The following is a 23,854-nucleotide window of genomic DNA, read 5'->3' as shown; positions in this document are numbered from 1 at the left end:
CCGATCCTCGGACTTTTGTGCTCAGGTATCGGCTACTCGATGAACGATGAATCATCCGCTCTTTGACTGTTTACGTACCAAGCATTAACCGTAAATGATTTGGTCATTTTACGACATTATTGGCAACTTCGACTGATGACTAATCAAAATATTGTCGACGAAGGAAGGGATAAGTAACGCTAGGTTTACGGAACACGTCATTTTGATATGTTTTAAGCTGTTTGGGTTACGATTATTCAAATTATTAGGTAATATATTATTATTACTTATCTTATGGATAGTATATTATCACTAACGTTATAAATAATATACTATTATTTATATTATGAATAAAATATGGTATTACTCATATTATAAATAATATACTATTCATCATATTATGAATAATATATTATTACTTACATTATAAGTAATATATTATTATATATATTAACAACTAGTATGAAGATACATATAAATGGGTAATTTATTCAATAAATTTGTTACACTGGACATATATAATAATAATAATATTAATCGCTAAAAATCACAGTCTCTCTTCGTGTTCCGTAAATCTAGCACTAACCTAAACGAAAAAGAGATTAATGTAAACGAACACAGTATTATTATTCCTGCTATTCAGTAGCAGAATTATGAATGTTGTTGCACGAAGTGCAAATTATTAATAGTTACAAATAATACAGCCAGAAAATAATTTTCACTGTTTCTTCCAGTAATCAGGTGAGCAAATGATTTACGTCTGAGCTATATTGTTTATTAATAAAATGGTTGATTTCTCGTCCATATAGGTTAACGATCATAACATAAACTACGTCATCAGAATTCGATAAATCCAACAAATTAAAATACAGCAGTAAAAACAAAGATCTCACGGTGCAATATATTTCGAAAAACGAGGAGTATAGGAGGACGACGCTAGTACCATGAATTAATTAAGCGGATCCAATGGTCGAAATAGAATCCGTTCGTAACTGGGTACGAGCGGGCGAAAAGAATAGGAGGATGCCGATTGCCACCGATGGCAGGTCGTTTGCAGCGGTTCGGTCGAAATGTAACGAGTTCGTCGGCGTTCTCTGGGTGGGGTAAACCACGAGCGAATGGTCTTGGGAAGCGACTCGAGGGTATTTTCATCGTAACAGTACAACACGTGCACGCGGCCACAGTGCACGCACAGCCGGCTTCTTCCGACTCCTCTGCGCCGCCGATTCCGTTCGTGCATCTCTTGGTCGCGTTCGGTGTTCACCTCCGCAAAATGCGATTGAAAGAAGAAGCCCGGGACCGTCGCCGATAAACGCATCGTCACGCATCGCGTGTCCGAGATACTCGCTCTAGCCTCGCAATCGAGAGATGGGAGCTGGATGACGCCGATCGTGGTCGTCGACGGGATGACAATATGGCGAACATCAAGGTGGCCGTGCGAGTGAGACCGATCTCAGCCAGGTGAGCTTATTATTACTGTATATCTCCCTCTGTCTTATCGTAGTCGAACCGCGTGCTTCGTTACGCGGGTCTAATTTAGCAATTTACGGTTTACGAGTTTGCAAAAATTGAGAGGATGGTTTACGGGTAGAAATTGGGAAGCCGCTCGTTAGGGAATCGCGGGTCGGCGTAATGAAAACCGTCCGAGGTGAATTCTAGGTTGGCCCGCCGAGCCTCTCGCCATTAGGCTCGCCTCTGCCTGGCAGGCCCGATGTATTTTAAGAAACAGCAAAAACCGGCGTGCTCCGGATACGTGTGTACACGATCCTCGGAGGTCAAGGTTTACCGCCGCCTTCCAGCTACTTCGCCGCAATTTCATTTTCGCCGGGCCGTTCCTTTTTTTCTCCGCGGGCTTTTACGAGCCGCGCGCGACGACCGTCGATCGACTGGTGTCTGCCGGTAACACACGGCCGGAGAAGACCTAATTGTTGGGGCGAGTCGCGGATGGCTCGCGCCGTTAGAACGAAAATCTGCTGGCGGTTACCGTCGCCGTCACTCGCGGACTCGTTTCTATAGTTAGAAACCGCGGCGACAGTCGGACAAACTGACAATTATTACCGGAGACCCGCCGTGGTCGGCAATCAGGTCGTCGCCGGGGATGGAAAACACTTTGCCAAACATGTTTTTCGAGCGATCGATCAGATGTTTGATTAATTCTTCGATTTTTCGGATTGCGATGTTGGTCGTAAAAAATCACTCCGGTTTTGTTGAAATTAAATTACGAAATTAAGGTACGAAAGAATTTTGAATATTCTCCTGCCGTCATTGGAACTCTGTATTTTAATTAGCCAAAATGGTGGAACCAGTTATTGCAAGCTAACCAATTACTGTGTCTTTAGTTTATTCTCAGGCATAATTAACTCTGTATTTAATTAAGAGTAAGATGTATGAAACGTGTAACGGACGGAAGTTGTTACAAATGTTATTTATATTTTGTAGTGTTTTTGTCGAGTATAAAAGGTAAAATGGTCGCGAGTTATAAAATACAAAATAAATGAGACGGATGTTTGCAAAGTGTTTGCAAAGTGTTTGGACGGCTTCGAGTGATTGGAGATCATTGTTTAGGTTCTTCGAAGTCCTGCTTGGCCGAAAGATAAAGCGTGGGCGAGTGAAAGGGGAATAAGGAAAGAAAGAGGGCGAATGAGCAACAATCTGAGAGAGAGAGAGAGAGAGAGAGAGAGAGAGAGAGAGAGAGTGAGAGAATGGTGAAATAAATGAGAGAAAAGACTATAAGAGCGGAAGGGTTGACGAAAAAAATCTAGGCATTCGTGAGGGAACCGTCGCCCTATAAAAAACAAAATAATGTCGCGGGCCGCGCGCGGTCATCGACAAGTCGCCGACACAAGGGTGCAATATTCTTAATTGCCCCGCGTCCCGAACGTGCCGTCTTCCGCGACCGGTGGCGTACCATGTGCCTTGGGACGGTTGGAAGGTAGATTGGGTGACAGGCCCACGCCGTAACCAGTTTCAGAGGTCCCAAGCACATGGCCCGTCGCCATAAAACCCGACTAGGTAGTCCCGAACTATATAACGTATATTGGATTAGTGCAGTAGGACGTAACACACATGAAATTTATTTAACCAAACAGTAAATTAAATATAAGAGAGGTCGAGGATGAAACAGATTTTAAAATGTCCATCACCTTTTTAAAATAGTTAAGAAGAGAAATAAATGTTTATTTAGCATACAATAACCTAAATGGGGACAACATTTATTTCGCATAAAGATCCACAGTCTAGCTGTAACGTTACCATAATCAAAATAGCAAATTAGCTTCGCACGTTCCCAATTGGTTAAAAGAGAAAGGAGTAATAAGGAGTCGTTTGGAATCGATTTTTACAGCGAAAGCTGGAAGAAGCTAAATACAACATATGGGGTAGATTTTGTCCCACGTGGCCGCGCGACAGATTTCGACTGCCGGTTTAAATTTAATCGTATCCCCTCGTCTACTCGACCGCGTTCATCACCTCGACGAGACATCAGGATCTTTATGAGATTTTATCGTGTCTTGTTTCTACGCGATGTCTTGTATATTTGTTCACAGTTTTTGTTTTGGACGAGGGTGGCTCGACTTAACCCTTCGCCGAGTTCCCACTTCCGGGATGGAAGGTGCACTATTTTATCTCGCAACAACGGGAGTGAACGAAAACAAACCGATCCGGATGCATTTATTATTCATTAGAATGTTTTGTAATCGAAATAGTTTGTTGCAAAACGGAGGTGTAGGAAAACTCAGATTTAACTCGGTTTAATTATTACAGATTTTACTCGGAATAAAAATTACTTTTTATTGTATTAAAATCAGGGGTTGAAAACAATTATGCGATTTTCTTAATTATTCATAACTGTTTAAATTAGAACCGATATGAAAAATATCGGTATGACCGATTATCAATATGACTTATTACTTTATCAAAATTAGAAAATTTTCAGTTGCAATAATTTCTTAGAAATGACAGAAAATTAACGTTTACTGTATAATACTTGAATGCTTAAATATTAATGACAAGAGATTAGAATTTAATTTCAGTTTTAAAAAGCAGAATAACATTCACACTTAATAAATTAATACTATCAATTTTCATCGCGAGTCGGACCCTTCAAAGTACGACAAGGGGTTAATTATATCGGGTACGTTAATTAAGTGACTCTGATTTAATGGATTGTTTCAGAGTTCGCTAATTATCTATGGCTGAGAATGATTCTGTTACTGAAGTCGAAGAGCAAAATGTTGAAAATACCGATTACAAAATTACATAAAATCGTCACCGATTCTACAGGGTCAGTAAAATGAAAAAACAATTCAATGGAAAGACAAATTCGAATTTTGTCGAACCGATCACCTGATCCTCCGTAAATGTCAGTTATTCTCCTTAGCGTCTCAGTCGATCCGGGGGATGTTCCCGACGTCGAAAAGAAACGTTCGCGACGTCGGTTCTCACCGGGTCCACGTAGGAATAGCACGACAGACCGATGACACACGGCTCGACAGTTTAACGACTCCAATAGGAGCAGCGGGAGCGTCGCATCCGTTCTAGAATAACACTTGACTGGTCCGCGGGCGCCACGGAGGGTGAGATGCCGAATAATAAAGCCGGCTGCGCCCGTGTTGCTATTCACGTACGAGCCTTCTCGTAGCACCGAGATTCATTCAGAGACCTCCGCGTCGATGTTTTCTCGGGACTCGCGCTCTTCGTCGAAGCTCCGCGCTCTTCGTCGAAGTCTCGCGTCGCGCGCCCGATCTCAGAATGAGCTACACCCTCGCCCGATCTCGGTGTTTCATTCAGAAACTTCATTCCGCTTCGCGAAGTCTGGCGTGGAAGATAAACGGGTCAACGACTGCAGAACTGCTCGGATGCGATCACCTCGATTTCGTAATTGCAGGGTTGATATACCGTTCTGGTGTTACCGATGGTTCCACTCGAATGATTCGAATCATTGTGAATTTAGATTAGTGGAGGACTTTATGGATATACTATAGGCGATTTTGATCGGATAATTATTAATTTATCTAGCATATTTTAGAATTATTGGCTTAGCCCAAATATAAGGACATCACGAGCGACGTACCTAAATTTAGATCCTTTAGGAATAACTTACGATATTGATAACACGAGATACAATTATAACATCGATACAAGAGGATACCATTTTGACTGAAAGTTGTTTCTTACTTCTCCACCTAAGACTACATCAAACACACTTACAAAGCAATTGAAATAGTTGAGAATCATTTTTCAACTTTCTATACAGTAGCGTCTGATTTATGTGAACTCGGTAGGAAACTACATTTATAAATAATTATTACAAATACTTTTCAGAAAAATCCATGGTATTATTTTTGTATTTTCTATTGTATTACATTGTCTATAATATAAGTACAAGTGCTGTATAGGTAATAAAATCTGAATAACAGCTGTATAACACAAATATATATCTAATTTCTTTATAATTTTGACTTTATATTGATTTTAGCTTGAATTTTGGCTTTATATTACGTCTGTGTTATACAGCTGCCATTCAGATTTTATTACTCGCACAACACTTGTATTTAGTTATATTATATATAATATAAAAACTAGCTGAGATTTCTCGTAAATATAGCATATTAGAATGTAAATTGCAAATACGAATATTTACAGTAGTCTATTACTCTCATATATTCTTTTCTCCATGTTTGCAAAATATAGCTAAATAAGGGTTGGACAATGTAGAAGATAATATTATTAAGTTCCTCCAGCGTCTCTATACTTTTCCATCCACCCTATTCATACTTCTAGCAAACGCATAAAATCCGCAGTCCACTCCACGGTAATTAATCGTTGCCATTAAAGAGGCCACCGACAGAGCCGGTGCACTCGAAGAAGCACGAAAAATCGCCGGATCTCGCAAATGGCGCGGAACGTCGCGCGACGTTTGGTACGCGACCGTTGGAAACGGCGCGAATATTTTGGCCGATCGATGGCAACCCGCGGAGGATTCCGGAAGTGATCGGGTCGCGGCGGAAGCGAGGGACGAACGGAGTCGATCCGGCACCGTTGACCCAGAACGATCGGGGCACGTCCGGCACGTTCGGCACCGGCGAGGTGTTAATTTCGCAAAAACGCGATACGCGGCACGGAATCGCGTCCCGATTAGACCGAATCGGGGCCGATAGGATCACGCGAGGACCTCGGGGTGAAAGCACCGGGGATATCTGGCCGGCCATATGTGTGGCCGCGCGTGTGTTCGCGCGTCGCACACCTGGCCGCGTAACCGCGTTTTCCCGGTGTCTGGTCACGCCAAATGTTGTGCCGGCCGCGACGGAAGGCGACCCGAAAACCCGCTCGACCGTGCCTCGTCAACGGACCCCGCGGATCCTCTCGAAATCCCTACGGGATAAGTTCCAATTCGGTTACCGACACTTTTTCCTCCACCCGGATACATAAATCCGCGGAGGAACGACGTCGCGTTCGTCGCCGATCCTATTCCATTACGGCAGTCGACGCCGCCCCGTATCCAAGGTTTTAACCCCTTGCCGTACCATCTTCTTTACAATTATTATAATTAGAATTCTTATGAATAAAATTCTTAGAATATTATAATAATAATAATTTACCGGTCATCCGGTCGTAAAAATTTTCGTTTCTATTTTGATTTTATTTATCTTATTAATCGCGAAAGGTATTTAATATTTAAAAATTTTTGTAATAATATTGAAGCTTGCAGTACAATTTAACACATTTATCTCAATAATAGATAACAAATTTAGGATTGCTATGGCAACCGATCGGGGGGGGGGGGGAAGCCGATTTATAGGCTACCGGTCGATAAAGTGTTAAAAGAAAAAATTATTTTATTTTATTTTAAATATTGCTAACGAGAGAATAAAATTTGATTCCTACTTAAAGGAAGGGATAAATATTCATACCTAACAGCTTATTACTAGAAATCTCCATCACGAGTCCAACTCGTTATAGTACGGCAAGGGGTTAACAAAGACGACAATGATGTTTGCAAATGCAGTTTAGCAAACATTTAGCCCGGAGTGTGCACGACGAATGAACACGAATATCAATTTCACCCTTCGCCGCTGCCTCTCGCGGTGCCTCGCTGTTGCAATTTTCATCGGGAGTGGCACGTTTACGTCGCTCGTTTGCTCGTAGAACATTCGCCGCCTCCGCAGGTCTAATAAATAGCCTGGCGATCAGAACGATAATGTTTACGACGGCGACACCGTGCAATTTCAGACAGTTTACCCTTTGCGCCCCTTTTAGTCGCTCTGATTTGGACGGAATTATTTCTTGACAACACTTTGCTGTCCAGTAGGTTGGATCCTTACTTTTCTAATAATATTTTTGATAGAAGAATATATGAAGTTGGTAATATAATTATAAGTTGTATTTTAGTGCATTCATTTTAGTACGCGCCAATTTTATGGATTAATGCAGTTTGGTATTCGAGTAGATCTTTTAGGATTATATATTTTTGTGGATAATTGAATTAAAAAAAAGATTTAGTAGTTACTGTATGAAAACTCTTTTTTTATTAATTCATTTTGTAACAAAAATTTATATCCTTATACGTATACGAAGTTAGTATTATGATACAAATTTCAACTCTCCATGGTCATCGTCTTGTATTGTTTGTCAAATTCGTCAATTTTCAGCTCTTCTTCGACTGCAGAAATTAATTCGATGCGTTTAACAACTGTACCAACATCGACGCTTTTTACTATGCTTATCATTCAGGCATTTACATAATGGTCGTATCAGCGAAACGAAAGAAAGAACACGGTGTTTTTCCTATCGATGTACCGTAACATGTTCGTTAAAAATTCCGCAGAGCGCACAGTCGGTTAAATAGCAATCTGAACCGCGAATTTGCGGAATGTCACGGTACGGACCGAAGCGTTAGAACGTCCTTAGAACTTTCCGGAGACACGTTGACCCACTTCGCGACACAGTCAGCCCGCCATTATCGGCTTCCTTTGGTCGTGTCGCGAATTAGCAATCGTAAGACCGTGCTGCAAAATGAAACGATATCGAGAAACCATTCGCGGCTTGGGACGCCGTTGCCTTGCGGTGAACAGGGTTTGCTATTGCAACCGGGACACGTAAAGCGTTGTTGTGCCCTTAACGAACTGTGTAACGGCCGTGCCGGGATAATTTTTAACGGTGTCTGTTTTGCACGGTACAGGGAGCTGAATCGAACGGGCTCGGACCTCGTGGTGCGCACGGACTCGAAGGGGATCTCGTTGACGAACCTGAAGGTCTCTTCTAGCAAGGCTGGGGATAGTCGCGAGAGGACCAGAACTTATGGTTTCGACTATTGCTTCGACTCGTCCGACCCCGAAGCTGAACATTACGCTGATCAGGAGAGGATCTACGAGACGCTTGGTCAGACTGTCCTGGAAGCGGTTTTCTTGGGGTATAATTCCTGTTTGGTCGCTTATGGACAGAGCGCTTCTGGGAAAACTTATACCATGATGGGAACCAAGGTATTTCCTTATTTCTATTCATTCATTTTAGTTATTTGTTGCTTGGCTATCTGTAATCTTACTTTCTCTTCAGATTGTAGATTTTTATATTTATTATTTTTTTTATTACATTCTTTTTATTTTGATACGTCAAAGAACGCATAAGTCGAGCCAGTTAATTGTTTCGTTCTGTTCATTTTTTAATGATAAAAATATAATGTGTATTATTCGATAAATATAAAGCTAATATTTTAATACTTTAAAGTCGGTATTAAGTTTTATTTCGTTACAATATATTAAGATGAAATAATAGAAATTTAAGAAGTACTAGAAGTAAACGAAATTTTAACCTTGTTTTTATTTTGACAAGATTAAATATTTATATATTCATATTATTTATTAAAAGCTTTCTACAAGTAAAGATATTACTGTAAACAACATATTCAATTTCAATTTGATAACTGTGGAATCGTTGATACATTTATAATATACATTTTACATATCGTACATTTTTGTAAACATATATTTTTATATATTTATATGTATATTTAATGGCAACCCTCTAGAGATCCCTTGGAAATATTTCGAATTTTGATCGATAACACGAGAAATTCCGGTGACTCGTTAAACAAATCCAATTCCGGCCTCAACAGTCTTCCCACCGTGGAAAAGGTGAAACCGCGTTTTCGGCCCCGCAGAAACGATCAATTATCAAGGACGCGTGCCGCGCGCGGCAGAAAATTATACTTTCCCAATTAAAAGGCAATATAATAGTTAACGATCGGTTGCGCGAGGAGCCAATCGGAACAATTCCATCGGCGGCCGCGACCCCCCCCTCCCCCTCCAGTCAATGTACGGTTGCTGGTAATTCTTTTTTCGTGAATTTCCGCCCGGTAAATGGGAACTGTTTTCGCGGTGCGTCGCTTAATTAAATTGCCCCGCGGCTTTACGTTAGAGCGACGCACCGAGCCGCGGGATTTTTAAAAGCGTCCCGCTTGCCCGCGTTTCCAATTATATGTGGAGCGTCTGGAATCGCTGCGGGCGATTCCGATGCCCATCGATAACGATACGCGCGGTTCCTCTCCGCTGTACCCTCCACTCTTCTATCCTCCTCGCCTGTGGCAGCTGTCACCAGGTGTGATTTTTCACAATAATGGTTGAACGACGCGGCCCGTTCTTGCGGGTGCGATGTTTCCAGGATGATCCGGGACTGACGCCGAGGCTGTGCGAAGGACTGTTCTCGAGGATCGAGGACGAGAAGAGGAACGAGAAGAACTGGTGCGTCTTGGTCAGGTAATCGCTGGAATATTTGAGAACCTTTTCATGGGGCTGTACGAGAGCGGTAGTAGTCTAGCACAGTGTTCTCAGGAACATAAGTTACGGGAGGAGTGGGTTAAATGATGCATGCGCCGGGAGCACAGCGGCGCGGCGCGTCCACCGAGTGAACGTTAGAATTCTGAATTAAGGCTAGATTGAGGTTCTACGTCGCGATCGTAGTTTAGAATTATAATGTACGCGCGGTAGTGTTCACTCGCGAGGCGAAAACGCGTTTGCGTTTACATTCCCCCTCTACTGCCCCCTGCTTCAGGTAGTAAGAGGGGGAATGTAAATGCAAAGGTGCCTCCTTGTCGCGTGAGAACTATAGCGTATCTATATGCGCTACTCAACTATAGGTCGCCAACTCTCATTTCTTGCATAAATTATTTTCATGACTGTGATATCTATAAATTATTTTCTTGACTATGATATCTATGAATTATTAATTGACTATGATAGCGACACGACGTAGATCTGTATTTTAAAAAGTGTTTAAATCTTTTTTACTCACTGTACATATGAAAGCTTGACGGAAGAAAATTGAATCAATAATAACCTGTGAATACACATAAAACAGAATTAGCAAATTATGAATAATTCTTAGAAAAGCATTATAAACCAAACAGCAATGGAAAAGTCGAACTACCAGTAAACGATATTCCTAAACATTAATTGCAAAGGAATGTCCGTCGACGACAATGTATAGAGAGATAACATCCCTCTTTGGGACCGTCGTCTCCCTAGTATACTGTACAAAGCTCGACGGTTTTCGGAAAATCGTTTCCGAGGGACGGTTTCCCGCGTGTCGGGCACAACTAAAACCAGTCGTTCGTACACGTAAGTCTGGTTCGATCCCGTCGGAACATAGATGAGGAAGCATTAGTCGGCCGATAACGCGTTCGGATTGATAACTGTGGGAAACCCGACATTCGTCTTTCGACGGGAACGTGTTTGCACAGCAATCGGCGATCAAGGCATCGCCTCTCTCTCTCGGTCAAGGTCCGGTTATCGGGCCAATTTTACCTATCGTTTTCAGACGGATCGTGCTTCAAGTTCGTCCCGTTCGTGCTGTCGATCGGCTTTCGATTCCGAGCACTCGATTTTCAAACGGCCAGGCCTCGAACGGATCCCCCCGGTTCGATTGGCTTCCGTCCGTGTACGTATGTGTGCCAGAGAGATTTACTCGCATTCCGGTGTAGCCTACCCTCCAGGGGCTTCGGGGGAAACCCCTGGACTGGTGTTACAGCGACGACAAGTTTATCGTTTCCCTTGTTACACTTTTTTTTTTTTTTTTTTATCCCCCACCCAATTTACCCGCCGGCGAAACGGGTCTGATCGTTTCGCCGGGGCTTCTGAACGATTCGTTCACGCGTCTTTGCGGCAACAGTCGTGCGACAAGATTAACCCTTTGACACTGATCGGAGAATGTTGGACAATCGGCTTGCTCGGATTGTGCTGGAACTTTCGTATAATGCGCTGTAACCGGGTTGGGTGAATCTCTGTTAACACGTTCGCGAAAATTCTCGTTTCCACCCTAACCTAAAATAAATATTGCCTGACGCGAATATATAGACTTAATAAATAGATTGTATTTGTGAGAAAAATAAATCGGCAAAATTTGAATGAGTATAAAAGTTAAGAGAATGTAAGATTATCTACATCTTATCAATAACTCAAAGTATTAAATAAAGTACGAAATTTCTATTTTCTTCCTGTTTGCTGAGAATTCAGAAGAAAAGTTCTATCTCGTATAAAGATCTATTAATAAATTTATCTGTCATATATTATTTCATGGAACGTTGCAATACGTCGGATTAAATTTATTTTATTATTAAAATGATTAATTTCGTCTCGCTAATTAGTCTTTTTAGTCCTTGAAAGTTCCACTCAATTCATGCATGAAGAAATGAATTACCTATAACAAAATAATAATTTAATAAAAATCTCGCTATTCGTAAATGACCTAAGAGTTTACAAGCACACAAATTCTCCTCTTAACAATTCTAACCAATTTAAAATTCATTTCTCCGACGTTCCAATTTATCGAACACATTTCTATAACAAGTGCGTCCATTAAATATACTAATCAAATCGGAAATAAATATTTCAAAGCATCGCGTGGAAAGTTTTCTTGGGAAATACCGTTGAGATTAATTGCTGAGCACCCTGTGCCGGCGAATGGAACTTTCGAGACCCGGTCGGTGCTCGACGCTGAAGGATGTTAGCCGCGGTTAATTGGCGCGGATGGAAATCAGGGAACGCGGAAAATATTGTGTGCGTCGGGAAAGGGTGGGCGCCGTTGGTAGGGGGTTGGACGTTGGAACACGAGCTTAGGAGCCGCGAGCTTACAAGCGCTGCTTGGCCTGGATGTGTCTTGTAAGCTCAGTGCCCCGTGACTCGCAATCCTAGACGGACGTCGGCTCGCCGTACACCTGGGTAAGAACTCGAGGTAACCAGCCCCCGAAGCTTTCACGCCTCGAGCTCTCTCTCTCTCGCCGCGGTAGCCTACGGAGTTTCGCACGCGAAAATGAACGCGGTGTTCGCGCGACCGCGAATCGAATCCTGGGGAACCTGATCCTTTAGCGATTTGGTAAGAAATTGAACGATGATCGTGGCGATCATGCCCTAAATGCACCGCTGTTGGTACCCCTTGCACCGTGAAATTTCAACTGATAATCTGAATTAGAAATTGCAAAGTATTCGAACGATTTGAAAAAGTTCGAAAATTGCAGGTTTTTTTTTAATGGCAATCGATAGTTTTTGCTTTGTGTTGAATTGCATTTTTATTTTAAAGTTTAATATGTGATCGTACGTTGTTTAAGGTTTTAAGAATTTCCGCTTTTTGCTTCAATTACAATTTTGCATATCCTCTACATCCACGTAACAATAAACGGTCGGAAGTACAAACAGAATATTAACGAAATTAGCTCAACGAATGCCGAGCATTGATTACTGCTAAAAATATAATCGCCGTAATTATTGTAAATTTCAGTTTACGATATAGTGGAATTGTGAAACAAAAGCAAATGATGTAAAATCAGTTGCCATCAAAAAGCTTTTTCTTTTCAAAACTCGTGATAGCATAGATCAAATGATGTTGCCAATCCAATTTTATCGCTTATGTAAATTTGTATTCTTTTTAGTTTGTATTTGTTCGAAGGGCTTTGAGTGAAAATATCTGATTGTCGAACGCATCCTGAAAAATTTTTTTAGGCAGGAGAAAAGTTCATCCCTTAGACGCACATATTCTATAGCTTGTCACTCTCTTAATGCTTCCACTGGCACGTTGAACAATGAATAAATGTCACGAAATTAAAGTAGTTTATACAGTTGAATTGAAGTGCCAAAGTACAACTGAATCTTAATAAAATTAGAATTTAAAACTTAATTTTCATAACTGAGAATGAAATTTTGTCACTTGTATTACTGTATGTTTATTTTTATTTCATAAAGTGCTATTAGTAATAGTAATATATATTAGTAGTATATAATATTGGCAATGATAACAGCAGTAGTAGTATATAATATTAGCAATGATAACAACAGTAGTAGTACATAATATTCGCAATGGTAACAGTAGCAGTGATATGATTTTTCTAATTACAATACAAATTATTTTCGGTAATAACACTATATATTTTCCTAACAAGAATTCTTCTAATAATAATGATATATTTAATATTGTTTTATTTAATATTGATTTGAACTTTCAATAACGCCGACATAATTTTTATAATAATACAAATAAATGCAGCTGCCAAGGATTACCAAAAAACCATCGCTTTATCCAAGATATAAAATCATAAAAATCTCAAGTTACACGCGTAAACTGAATATTATTAAGATATAGAATATTATAGATTATAGAACTAAAAAAGTGCATCGACTAATCAGAATAACCAGTGCTACAGTAAGGTTTGATTAAACATATTACTGTAATTTCGTGAAAATTCGTCGTCTGTTTCGAGATATTTGCCGCGTCGAACAAAAAGACGATTGCCGCGGTTTCCAGCCGCAATCACACCTTGGTCCGCATTCACCCCCGGAATTATTTCTATCTTCTACGCCCCGATTAACAGCCCCTCTCGATCGCGATCGCGGCGAAGAAGAAACAAAAGCTTCGGCCGCGAAACACGGGGCAACGTCGTAGCGCAAGCCGGCAATCTTCGAATCGCGCTGTTTCTCGTAAACATCGTTTTATTCCCATATTAAACGCTGTTGGTCGGAAAGAAAAAAAATAAAAGCGCGCGACTTACTGCGACCGGCGGCTGGCGCACCCGTAAAAATTGTATTTACAGTTCGATGCGAAATATCGGTTCCCTTTTTCCTCCCTTTTCTCTCTCTCTCTTTCTTTCTCTCTCTCTCTCTCTTTCTCTCCTTCACGCTTCTCTCTTGTTATTTCTCCTCGTTCCGCTTGCAAGCTGTTCCGCCGATGAATGGAGGAAAGGGAAACACCGTTTCCCATCGGCGGACGCGAGTTTTATAGGCGCTTAGACGCTCTAACGCGTGTCCGAAACTGGATCCTTCGAAAATCGACGCGTTGCTCCGCGAGATCGCGTAAACGCGACGCGATCCGTTCCCAGGGAAGACACGCAGCTTTCGATCGTATACGGACTTTGCAAATCCTCGTCTACCCCGCTGCCAGCCGTGGAGTCCTCTTGCCGGACGCGTTTCGCCGACGGTGCGCGGCGAGTATTGTTTCGCGGGAGATTCGGCGCGATCACGCGCGCTTTTAGAGACGATAAATTGAGTTTTATGGTCCCCGTGACGGAAAACGCGAGTTCGAACCTGCGAATATTAACCCCTTCTCATACCATTTTCTTTATTTACAATTACTATGATTAGAGTCATTTTGATCGCACTAATTTCTTCGAGGGAAAAGGAATTTTATATTTATTATTTGCTTTCGTCTGCTCTAATATTTAAACAACATATTTAACAAGAGAGTAATATTGAATTCTTACTTAAAGGAGCGGATGAACCTTCATACTTAACAACTTATTACTAAAAATCTCCATCGCGAGTCTGGCTCGTTAAAGTACGGTAAGGGGTTAAAAGCGACGCGTCTTTCTGTCTTGGTGTGTGGTGTGTAGTGTGCAGCGGTGCATTGTGCGACAAGTGTACACAAATTTCAGCAGCGTGACATCGCGACGTTTTTTCCTTCCACCCGCGATAGAGATTGATAGCGAAACGTCCTCATGGTTTTCGCCTGCGCCAGTCTCGTTACGCAGTTGATACGCGAACAAGCGTATTCATTTCCTTTCAATTTTATATATTTTTACGTCCAGTTTTCTTTACGTATAACGAGTTTCATTTGCTTTGGTGTTCGGACACCTTTTGAAACAGAATAACATTTATCGGGCCAAATCTAAAGCGTTCTTTTTAGTTAAATTGCAGTCGGTTAGAAGGTGTCAAAAAATATTTCAACGATTCCGTTATCACGTTTTTATTCGTCCCTGGAATGAAAATTTAAACAATGAATATTGTAGATCCCAGTAGTTTACAAAGTTATTAAATTTAAAGAATGAATATTATAAGTCCTTGTAGCAGATGGAAAAAGATGCATCGAAATCGATTAACGTAGTAACAAGTTCTAAAAAAAGTCACGAAAGACTGCGATGTTTTAATTTTTAACCACTTGAAAATCGTAACATCAATAAATCAAGGTAAAACGACAGAAAGTTGAGAAACGTGTTGTTTTTATTTTCTCGGTCGCTCCAACAAGTTAAAATTCTTGAAACAAATTTTCCACTCGTTATCTTGTAAACTTGGTGCAATTTTAAACAAATTATACCGTTCTGAAAGGTGACATTTTACTTCACGTTTAATGAGATTTCTGTTTAACGCGGTTTTGTATCAAAAATCAGAATAAATACAGTCTTCTTACTGCCAGTGGACCATAAGCTTGTGTCAGGGGTCCGTGAAAGTGGCATGATCCATAGCAAGGAATTTAGTTTCGCAAAGGACGCGGACTTCAGCCTGTTCCCCGTCGGCTCCGGGAGAAGATTCTCCGCGAAGTTTGCTTGATGTATTGCGGAGTGAACGAAACGGTCAGCTTGAGCGCCCATTCTCTTTCGGGCGCCGCGGCCGGCTCCTCCTCGTCAGTCGTCGACGTAAAATCGTTAAGTGGGTCGACGGAAGAAAGTTCGGACCCTGCGTGTTCCCCAATACGTTTCCGAAGCGCGAACGAAATCCGTGGCGGCGCATTAATTAGATTTCTTCTCCACGGAGACAATCCACCCCTTTGCGTATTTGTAAATAAAGACGTCGGATCAAAGCTTCACTTTGTTCTACGATCTTCTGGCTATTGCACGATCCTTGTAGCTTTTTTGGTATTTAAGTTGGTGCTTGTCACTGTTATTAGAAAATTGGTTCGCATAAAGATCTACGTGCATTTACGTGTAAATATCTATTTTTACGTGTATTTTTATTCTACGATACTGTCGCATGATTTTTGTTGCGCTTTTGTGTTTTTTAAATTAGTGCTTGTCACTGTTATTCAAAAATTTCATAAAGATCAACGTGTATTTGCGCGTAAAGATCTACGATTATTTAGATATAAAGATCTCGTTTTTGCGTGTATTTTCCATTGTTATTCGCGTCGCTTTTGCACGTTCTTCCTGCCACGTTTTCGTGAATAGCTACGATTTTACAGCGACGAAATTAGTTTTGTTCAGATTTTCCTAAAATTAGTTCGCGGAGATTTTCACCGCGTGCATTGCGACGGTACATCTGCGTCATTGCGTTTGTGTCAGTGCTCTGTATAGCTTTCGCTTTGTACTTCTGCGCGATGCGCGCGCGCTTTTCTTTCTATTCGACGCTCTGTTCTTTCTATTCAACTTCGCGGTGCGCGTCGATATCAGCACTCGCGTCGGGAAGTATGTTAACACATTTTCAGACGGAATAACCTCCTCAAAATTGGTCTGAGTGAATTAAATCTTTTTTTATCGATTATAATAATTACAGAAAATTCGCAACTGGTTGGGGGGATAAAAACGATTGAAAAATCATATTTTCCTACTTTTATGTATTCATCACGAAATATGGAAGAATTGTTTGACAATCTCAATGGCACTTAAATAACATAAGCTCTGTAGAAATTTAAAACTTGCCTTTTAGTAAAATGAATAAATATTCAATTTGCATAGATACATATTATATCTGTGAGTGTGATCGAATATGGTTTGTTTTATTAGTCCTAAAACGCTAGCCGTGAATTTCATCACAAATATAATATTTCGCTAAATTGTCAGGTGGCTTTATGCAAATTTTCTATCACGCGTCGCTCGCATTAGCAACAAAGACTGAGCACAGAGGTGTGCGCCCGAAGTCGAACGATATTTTCCCTGAATCAGCCAATAAATTGCGGCCGATCGAAACATTTCCATTGCGTCTCTAGCGCGGGAGGCCCGTCGTTCGTCGATTTTTGCGAAGGAACGTTCATCGTCGAGAAGAGAGAGAGACAAAGAGAGAGAGAGAGAGAGAGAGAGTCCCCGGCGCTGTTCATCATCCGTAACTGGCCCATGAATCATCCCTTTGTTCCGCGCTCGTCGCTCTCCCGAAAAACGTGACCGGGTGAAAAAAGGAAGACCGTCGAACGAGAAAAAGGGACGCGGCGCAAGGGCAGAAAGGGAGCGAGGGACGAAGCGGGGGAGAAAACAAGAAATAAACGACAGATTTACGCGTGTCGTACGCGGAGCGGCGCGTCACGCGTACGCTCCGCTCGGAATACTATAAATTCGCGTTTATACGATCACCGGCAGTTATTAAAAGTGGTACGGCGGCGATTCGTTGTTCCCGGTGAGAAAAATACGGGTCCTGTCGCGGGACGATGCGCGAGCGCGACGCTGCATCGTCTACTTCGAACATAAACCCCGCCGCTATCGTCATTCACTCGCCCCCGTCCCTGGGCGACCCCTACACCGAGCCTCTGAAAATGCAGCCGCAGGGCGCGCGAATAAAAAAGAGATTTTTAACGCGGCCGCCGCGCGCCGTCGCACTGTGGTCTGGGAAATCGCTTTCTCCGATCGAAATTATTTTAGCGTTGTTTCAAGGTTTGAGGTTATGGTACAAGAGGCTGTTCAGCACCTTTTGTGAAAAGAATTCTTTTTTATTAGTTTTTATAGTTTAATTCGTAGAGAAGCGAATTGGCAATTTGTTAAAGTGACTTGCGAACAACTTCTAACAATTTTTTTAAAACTCTTCTCGAGGTTTGAACTGTTGTAAATTTAACTCTATTTGTGTATGAATTTAAACAGTGATTTGGGGTAGATTTAATTTAATTTCGAATTTTATGATTTCGTACTTGGAGCAGAACTCTGGCACGAGTGATCCAAGGCGAGAAACAGTTTAAATTCGAAAGCTTTAAAGGGCGCTCGATTTACAGCAAAACAAGATTTTTCAATACACGAATTTCGACCGTGGAACGCTTCTTGGCCAGACCCAGCGTGCGTCGCGCCGTTAATCGTGTTTGCAGGGCGCGCCCGTTAATGGCGCGTAGCGAGCGCGGGCGCTAATATATTTCGATGCTCTTTCAGATCAAAACGTATTCTAAAAGCTTGCTTGCGCCCGCTAATAATTCCTGTCGATGGCCCGGCAGCAGCCCGCTCGGCTCGCTGGCAAAATTCCTGGCCGTGCGCGAACAGATCGAAAACGCTACCGGTTTTTCCCCGGTTTTTGCACGCCGGGGGAAATTTACGCTCGCCGATGGATGTGATTTCCCAGCCGCCGTTGCCGCCCCCCCCTCCCCCGCGAGCGCGATGCCTTCGTTATCGCGGAATTTTCCTGGGGCGAACAAATTTTGTTTACAGGGGTAGCCCCCGTGATACGCAACGCGAGCCGACCGGATCGAAAATTAACGATTTCGCGTGGACCTGCCGGCGAAATATTTTTGGGGAGATCGCGCGCGCACGTTGCGCGGCATCCGCGGGCTCTTTTATCGTCAGATGAATTTTTCACGGACCCGAATTTCGCGGCTGATTTCAACGCTGCCGCGATCCCGCTTCGTACGGATTCGTTGATTCCTTGTTTCGCGCGGTTCTTTATGCGAAATCGAACGTTTCCGCTGTAATCGAATCTTTTCGAATCCTTCGAGCCGATCCGATTAATCGGAGAGAATGTTTTTCGGTCTTTCTGATTTTACTGATTCGCATTAATCTACACATTTTTACTTTATACTTTAAAAATTAAATGTAGAGAAACCGACAGAGAATTGTTAGAATTTTTGCAATCTATTTCAAAAATCAATTAAGTAACTAAATAGAAATCTATCTATAAAAATCTAGTAAGTAAAAATAACATTAGTTTTATGAAATAAAATTAAAATTAAAAATTAAAATTAAAACCGAATTTTTACTGCAGATTTTAAATTAATTTCTTGAACTAATAAATAGAACAGCATTTAAAAATTCTTATAGTACCGAAAAGAATTCTATCGAAAATTTTGAAATTATCACTCAGAACCGTCGAAGAATAATTGTCATCACAAAGTAGAAAAGTTTTCGTGCATCCTTTGACAGATTTCAAATTGTGTCTTGTGCCGACTTTGAATTAACTTCTCCAACTAACAAGTAGACAACTTTAAAACCGTTTTCTCGGCGGCGAAATTAATTTGCTATTTGTATTTCGCGTTTAGAAATTGTTGCTGTAGAGAAAAGTATGTTGCAAAAGGAAACGTCGGGACGCGATGCGACACCAACAGTCACGCGAAGGGTACGTTTACGGTTCTCATGTTTCTGAGGAGTAATAAGCAATCTGGGAACGAAGAACGAAACTAACGAATGGTAAAGTGTCTACACGGCACTACTCAGTTTGTTGCAATCAGGGAACGGGACAGTTTCTATCCGAAATTCGTTCCGTCACGAAACGTTCCAGGAGAGCGTACCTACAGCAGTGTTCGTTGCACAAACGCAGTGGGTACTCTTCAAAAGTATTTGATCATGTGTACTGTGAATAACAAGCGGCTAAACCTCAAATTCAGGCGATTATGGTACGTGTAAAATTCATTTAACATAGAAAAAACCAGCATACAATTGAGACGATATTTTTGTTTCGTGCTTTAAGGATTTTTCTTTAGAATTAAATCAATTATTACAAAATAAGCTATGAACATAGTCGTTCGCATGATTTAATTAAGATCCAAGTATGCAACCAGTGGGAAGAGGAAGGACTTCTTTAGTCCGAAGGCTTTAGCTTGGGGCTTCTAGGTCAAACAATTTTTTCTTGACTTCTATTAGCTTCTCCTAAGCTCTACAATCTTTTCATAGCCCGCGCAACATTTTCGTGGTCTTACAATCTTTTTCTTCATCGTAAAAGCTTTCTTCCACGTGCTAAAAGTTTTTCTACACCCCAGAGCCTTCCTGTAAGTTCTAAAATTTTTCTTAACATTTTGCAACTATCTTTATGGGTGCAACAGTTTTTCTAAATATTCTAAAAGTGTTCTCACATGATCCACAATTTTATCGCAGATTTAAAAATTTTGTTTATACGTCCTAGAATGTTTCTGAATATTCTACCACTAACTCCATGGGTCTTATAATTTTTCCAAATATCCCAAAAGTGTTCCCATACGCCTTATAATTTTATTAAGGATTTACAAATTCTTTCGTATGTTCTACAATTTTTCTCAACGTCCTACAATTGTCTCCCTGGATCCCAGAATTTTTCAAAATATCCCAGAAATGTTCTCATACGTTTCATAATATTATTAAGGATTTAGAAATTCTTCCACACGTTTTATAATCTTATTAAGGATTTTTATTAGGTTCTACAATTTTTCTCAACGTCCCACAATTGTTTCCGTGGATCCCACAATTTTCCAAAATATTCTGAAAGTGTCCCAAGAGGTTCTAGAATTTTTTTCACAGATTTCAAAACTCGTTTACACGATTTAGAATTTTTTCCGAAAATTTTCCGAGCTTTTCCTGTGCTCTGAATTGCTGGTAGACGTCGAACACCGTGTTTGATGTATCCACGGGACGAAACCAACCCTTCCGCCAGCTCCTCGGTCACTCGCACGAAGACCCAGGTCTTGGGTAGTCCCGAGGTGGAAGCCAGTACGGTGGCCGTATCGCCAGATATTAGTGCCGATGCGGCGATATCACGGTCCCGTGAATCCGCACGATAAAACGCGATACTGTTACCCGCCGCCATATTCCATGGGAGGTGTTGTTGCACGCAACGCGTATAAATAAGCGGGCCCGGGTTCAAGCCGAAATTCTGCTCGCGCTTAAACGATTTATTCGGACGGGGACCGCGAGCGGTTCTCTCCTGGACACGGGTGCCACGTAAATCCGCGGTTACGCGGCTCGTTTTGTCTCGAAGAAAGATTCACGAGGGCCGATATCTATAAGCGGATCCAGATAGCGGAAGGAAAAGGGACGCGGTCTCCATTTTCGTACGAAACGAATATATGCCTCGTTCGCTCAAAAATTGTGTCTCTCGTGGAATGTAAAACACGATTCGATATTATTTTTCACGCTGTGTCGACCGTGGATTGTTTAATAATTTTCCGAAAATTGGAGATTGTTATTTCATACGTGAACTGTAATTTTATTGCTTTTAAATGGAAAAGATAAATGTTAAGCTTCGTTTATTGGGCTGGGTATGTATTTTTTAATGTTTTTAACAACGTTTTGAAAATTGTTGGTTATAATTTTATACCTAAATTGATAATTTTATATCTGTGTTTTAATGAAAAGAGAATTACTAAGTTTCTCTCGTTATATTCATTATTTTTAAATGTATTTAATTGTCCCTTTGAAAATCGATTGTTGCAACTTTATATTTGGACCCTAAAATTATTTCTTTGAAATCGAAATGAAGATTGCTCAGCTATTTTTATTACGTTGACTAGATGGTCTTCGTACACGTATAAATTCCAATGTGCAGTTTCCACTTTATTAAAATAAAATTTTGTTTTAATAAATATTCTTCTAAGAATAAGTAAGAAAACTCTGTGATAATCTTAACAAATGGAATTTTTAACAATGAAGCCAGTCTTCCGTTTAATTCCAATCCTTAAAAACTGAACGAAAGAAATTCAATCTCACAAAACACTGAATATTTAATAATTGTTACCGTCAACATCGCAACGCAGTGTCAACTGCTGTTTAAAAAAAGATCTTTCGAAACAAATTCCCGAACAAGTTCGAGTCGCGAGTCCGGTGGGGGACACGGCCGACTTTCCGATTGTTCCCGAAATATCATCCCGGCTAATTGTTTACGAAACTCGAAGATTTATTCATGAAATTCGTCGCGCTCCCTGCGGCAGTTTGGTCCACGAAAGTCTCTCGTAGCTGCTCCTTTTCGGGGGTAGGGAACGGGCTGGCGAAAGTGGCCGCGTTTTCATTCGGCACTGTGTCCATTAAGTCGGCGGGCTCCTCCGGCGCAATTAAACTGAATCTCGCGCCGTTTAATAATGCGAATAATAGGATGTTTAAACGAGCTCGTCGCCGGAACGCGACGCACTTAAAACTGAAGCATTCCCGGTTCGGCAGCCGAAGCGCGTCGTTACTTGGCCTCTTCAGCTTCCGGCTGTCGGTGAATAATTTACGACTCCGCTCCTGCGACTGGCACGTCTTTTTTTTTGTCAACCAATAACAATTTGCGAAATGCTCCTACGAAAGCGTTCCTTTAATCCGCGCGGCTAAATTACAATCTGATTATTAACACTAAACGTACGGAGTTCTACGAGTGCTGACGTGCGCTGTTTCATACGAAGACAGGATTTGTTTAAACTTAAACTCGATGGATAAATGTGGTAATATTATGGTTATATAATATTAATATGGTTATATAAATTATATAAAGATGTTAATTGTTGTATAAATAAGGTTCTTTTTTAACATCAATTTGTAACAACAGTTGATGGGAAAATTGTTTTGTCCGAAAGAAGTATTCTTGAAAATATGTTTTAGAAAATGGTACTCTGAAATGAAAAATAATTTAATTATTTATCTACAATAGTTATAGAACAGTTTCACAATCGAAGAGTATTTTCTTCAATCAGATTCAGGAGAACATGAGACAAATGGGGACACGGTAAATAATTTAAGAACAGATGAGACCGAATCCTTTAAATCGATAAATGCTAACGAAAATTAAGATAAGATAATATTAATAGACATATAATATTCTTAAACGTTTATAAATTCATTTGCATATCTTTTTACCTGCATATTGGTAAATGATATCGTTATTTCATTCCCCTATATATTTTCATTCTCGCCTGAACGAGTGAATTAATTTCGTTCAACTTTCGCGGCGTATGCACCACTACGCGAGAGCAGAAAATTAGCAAATTGGAGAAAATTGCGGCAATGCGTAGTTAAACAGTTGTTCCCCGTTGCAATTCCAGAGTTGGTCGTTCGCGTAAAAATTCCATCCTCGGAATCTAGCCGGAAGCCGGCGACTCGAAGCCGGTCAAAAATCATACGCGAAAGAAAAACGGCGTCTGAAAGGTGGCCGCCGCGGCCATTTCGATTATTTCTCGAGTTAGCCGGTGATCCAATAACTTTCGGAAGACCTGCTGGTACCGACGAGAAGGAACTCGTGGCTCGGCCAGAAGGAACCGGCGGCCGGCGAAAAGGGTGGTGGTATGGTCGATGAAAACCCGATCGCGCGGCGTTCTCCGGGAAAATAAAGAGCATCGAAGGAAGTGTGAAAACGGGGTGGAACGACGGACAGAGGAGGGGGGGGGGGGGGGAGGGGGGGGGGGGGGGGGGGCGGAAGGAGCGTGTGCTGGAAGTCGGAGAACCGCGGAATTAAAACGTACCGCGGAAGCGCGCCGCGCCGCGCCGGTGAGAAACGAACGTCGATGGCGTAAAAGGAAGCCGAGGAATATGCGCGGGCAAACAGAATTAGGTGGCGAGTATTTTTCTACGGCACGAGGGGGGTGGAAAAAAAGGACGATGCGAAGGCGGGATAGACGGAACGGCGGGAATCAGGAAAATCGCGGTCCAATGAATTTTCGACGAGGAACGCCATAGTTGTTTCGGCGAGTTCGCCGCTGATCGTTTCATTCTGCCCGCTGGATTTATTCGAATGGGATTATTTAACGGCCACCGACAATCACTGGGGGCTAGTGAAATATTACTGGG

The 23,854-nt window shown here is 41.5% G+C and overlaps 1 protein-coding gene across 1 annotated transcript in view; it reads left to right on the top strand.

Moving 5' to 3' along the window:
* The first annotated feature begins 871 nt into the window (after positions 1-871).
* LOC144469125 (uncharacterized) overlaps positions 872-23,854 on the top strand; it is a 50,844-nt gene continuing 27,861 nt past the window's right edge. The window contains exons 1-3 of the mRNA XM_078179055.1: positions 872-1,440; positions 8,159-8,459; positions 9,637-9,731. Coding sequence (XP_078035181.1) covers positions 1,394-1,440; positions 8,159-8,459; positions 9,637-9,731 — 443 coding nt within the window. The 5' untranslated portion in view covers positions 872-1,393. The remainder of the gene's footprint in view (positions 1,441-8,158; positions 8,460-9,636; positions 9,732-23,854) is intronic.

This window comes from Augochlora pura, chromosome 4, assembly GCF_028453695.1.
Source record: "Augochlora pura isolate Apur16 chromosome 4, APUR_v2.2.1, whole genome shotgun sequence".
NCBI classification, from domain to species: domain Eukaryota; kingdom Metazoa; phylum Arthropoda; class Insecta; order Hymenoptera; family Halictidae; genus Augochlora; species Augochlora pura.
The sequence above is the reverse complement of the archived record's forward strand: the minus strand, read 5'-3'. Positions and strand labels throughout refer to the sequence as shown.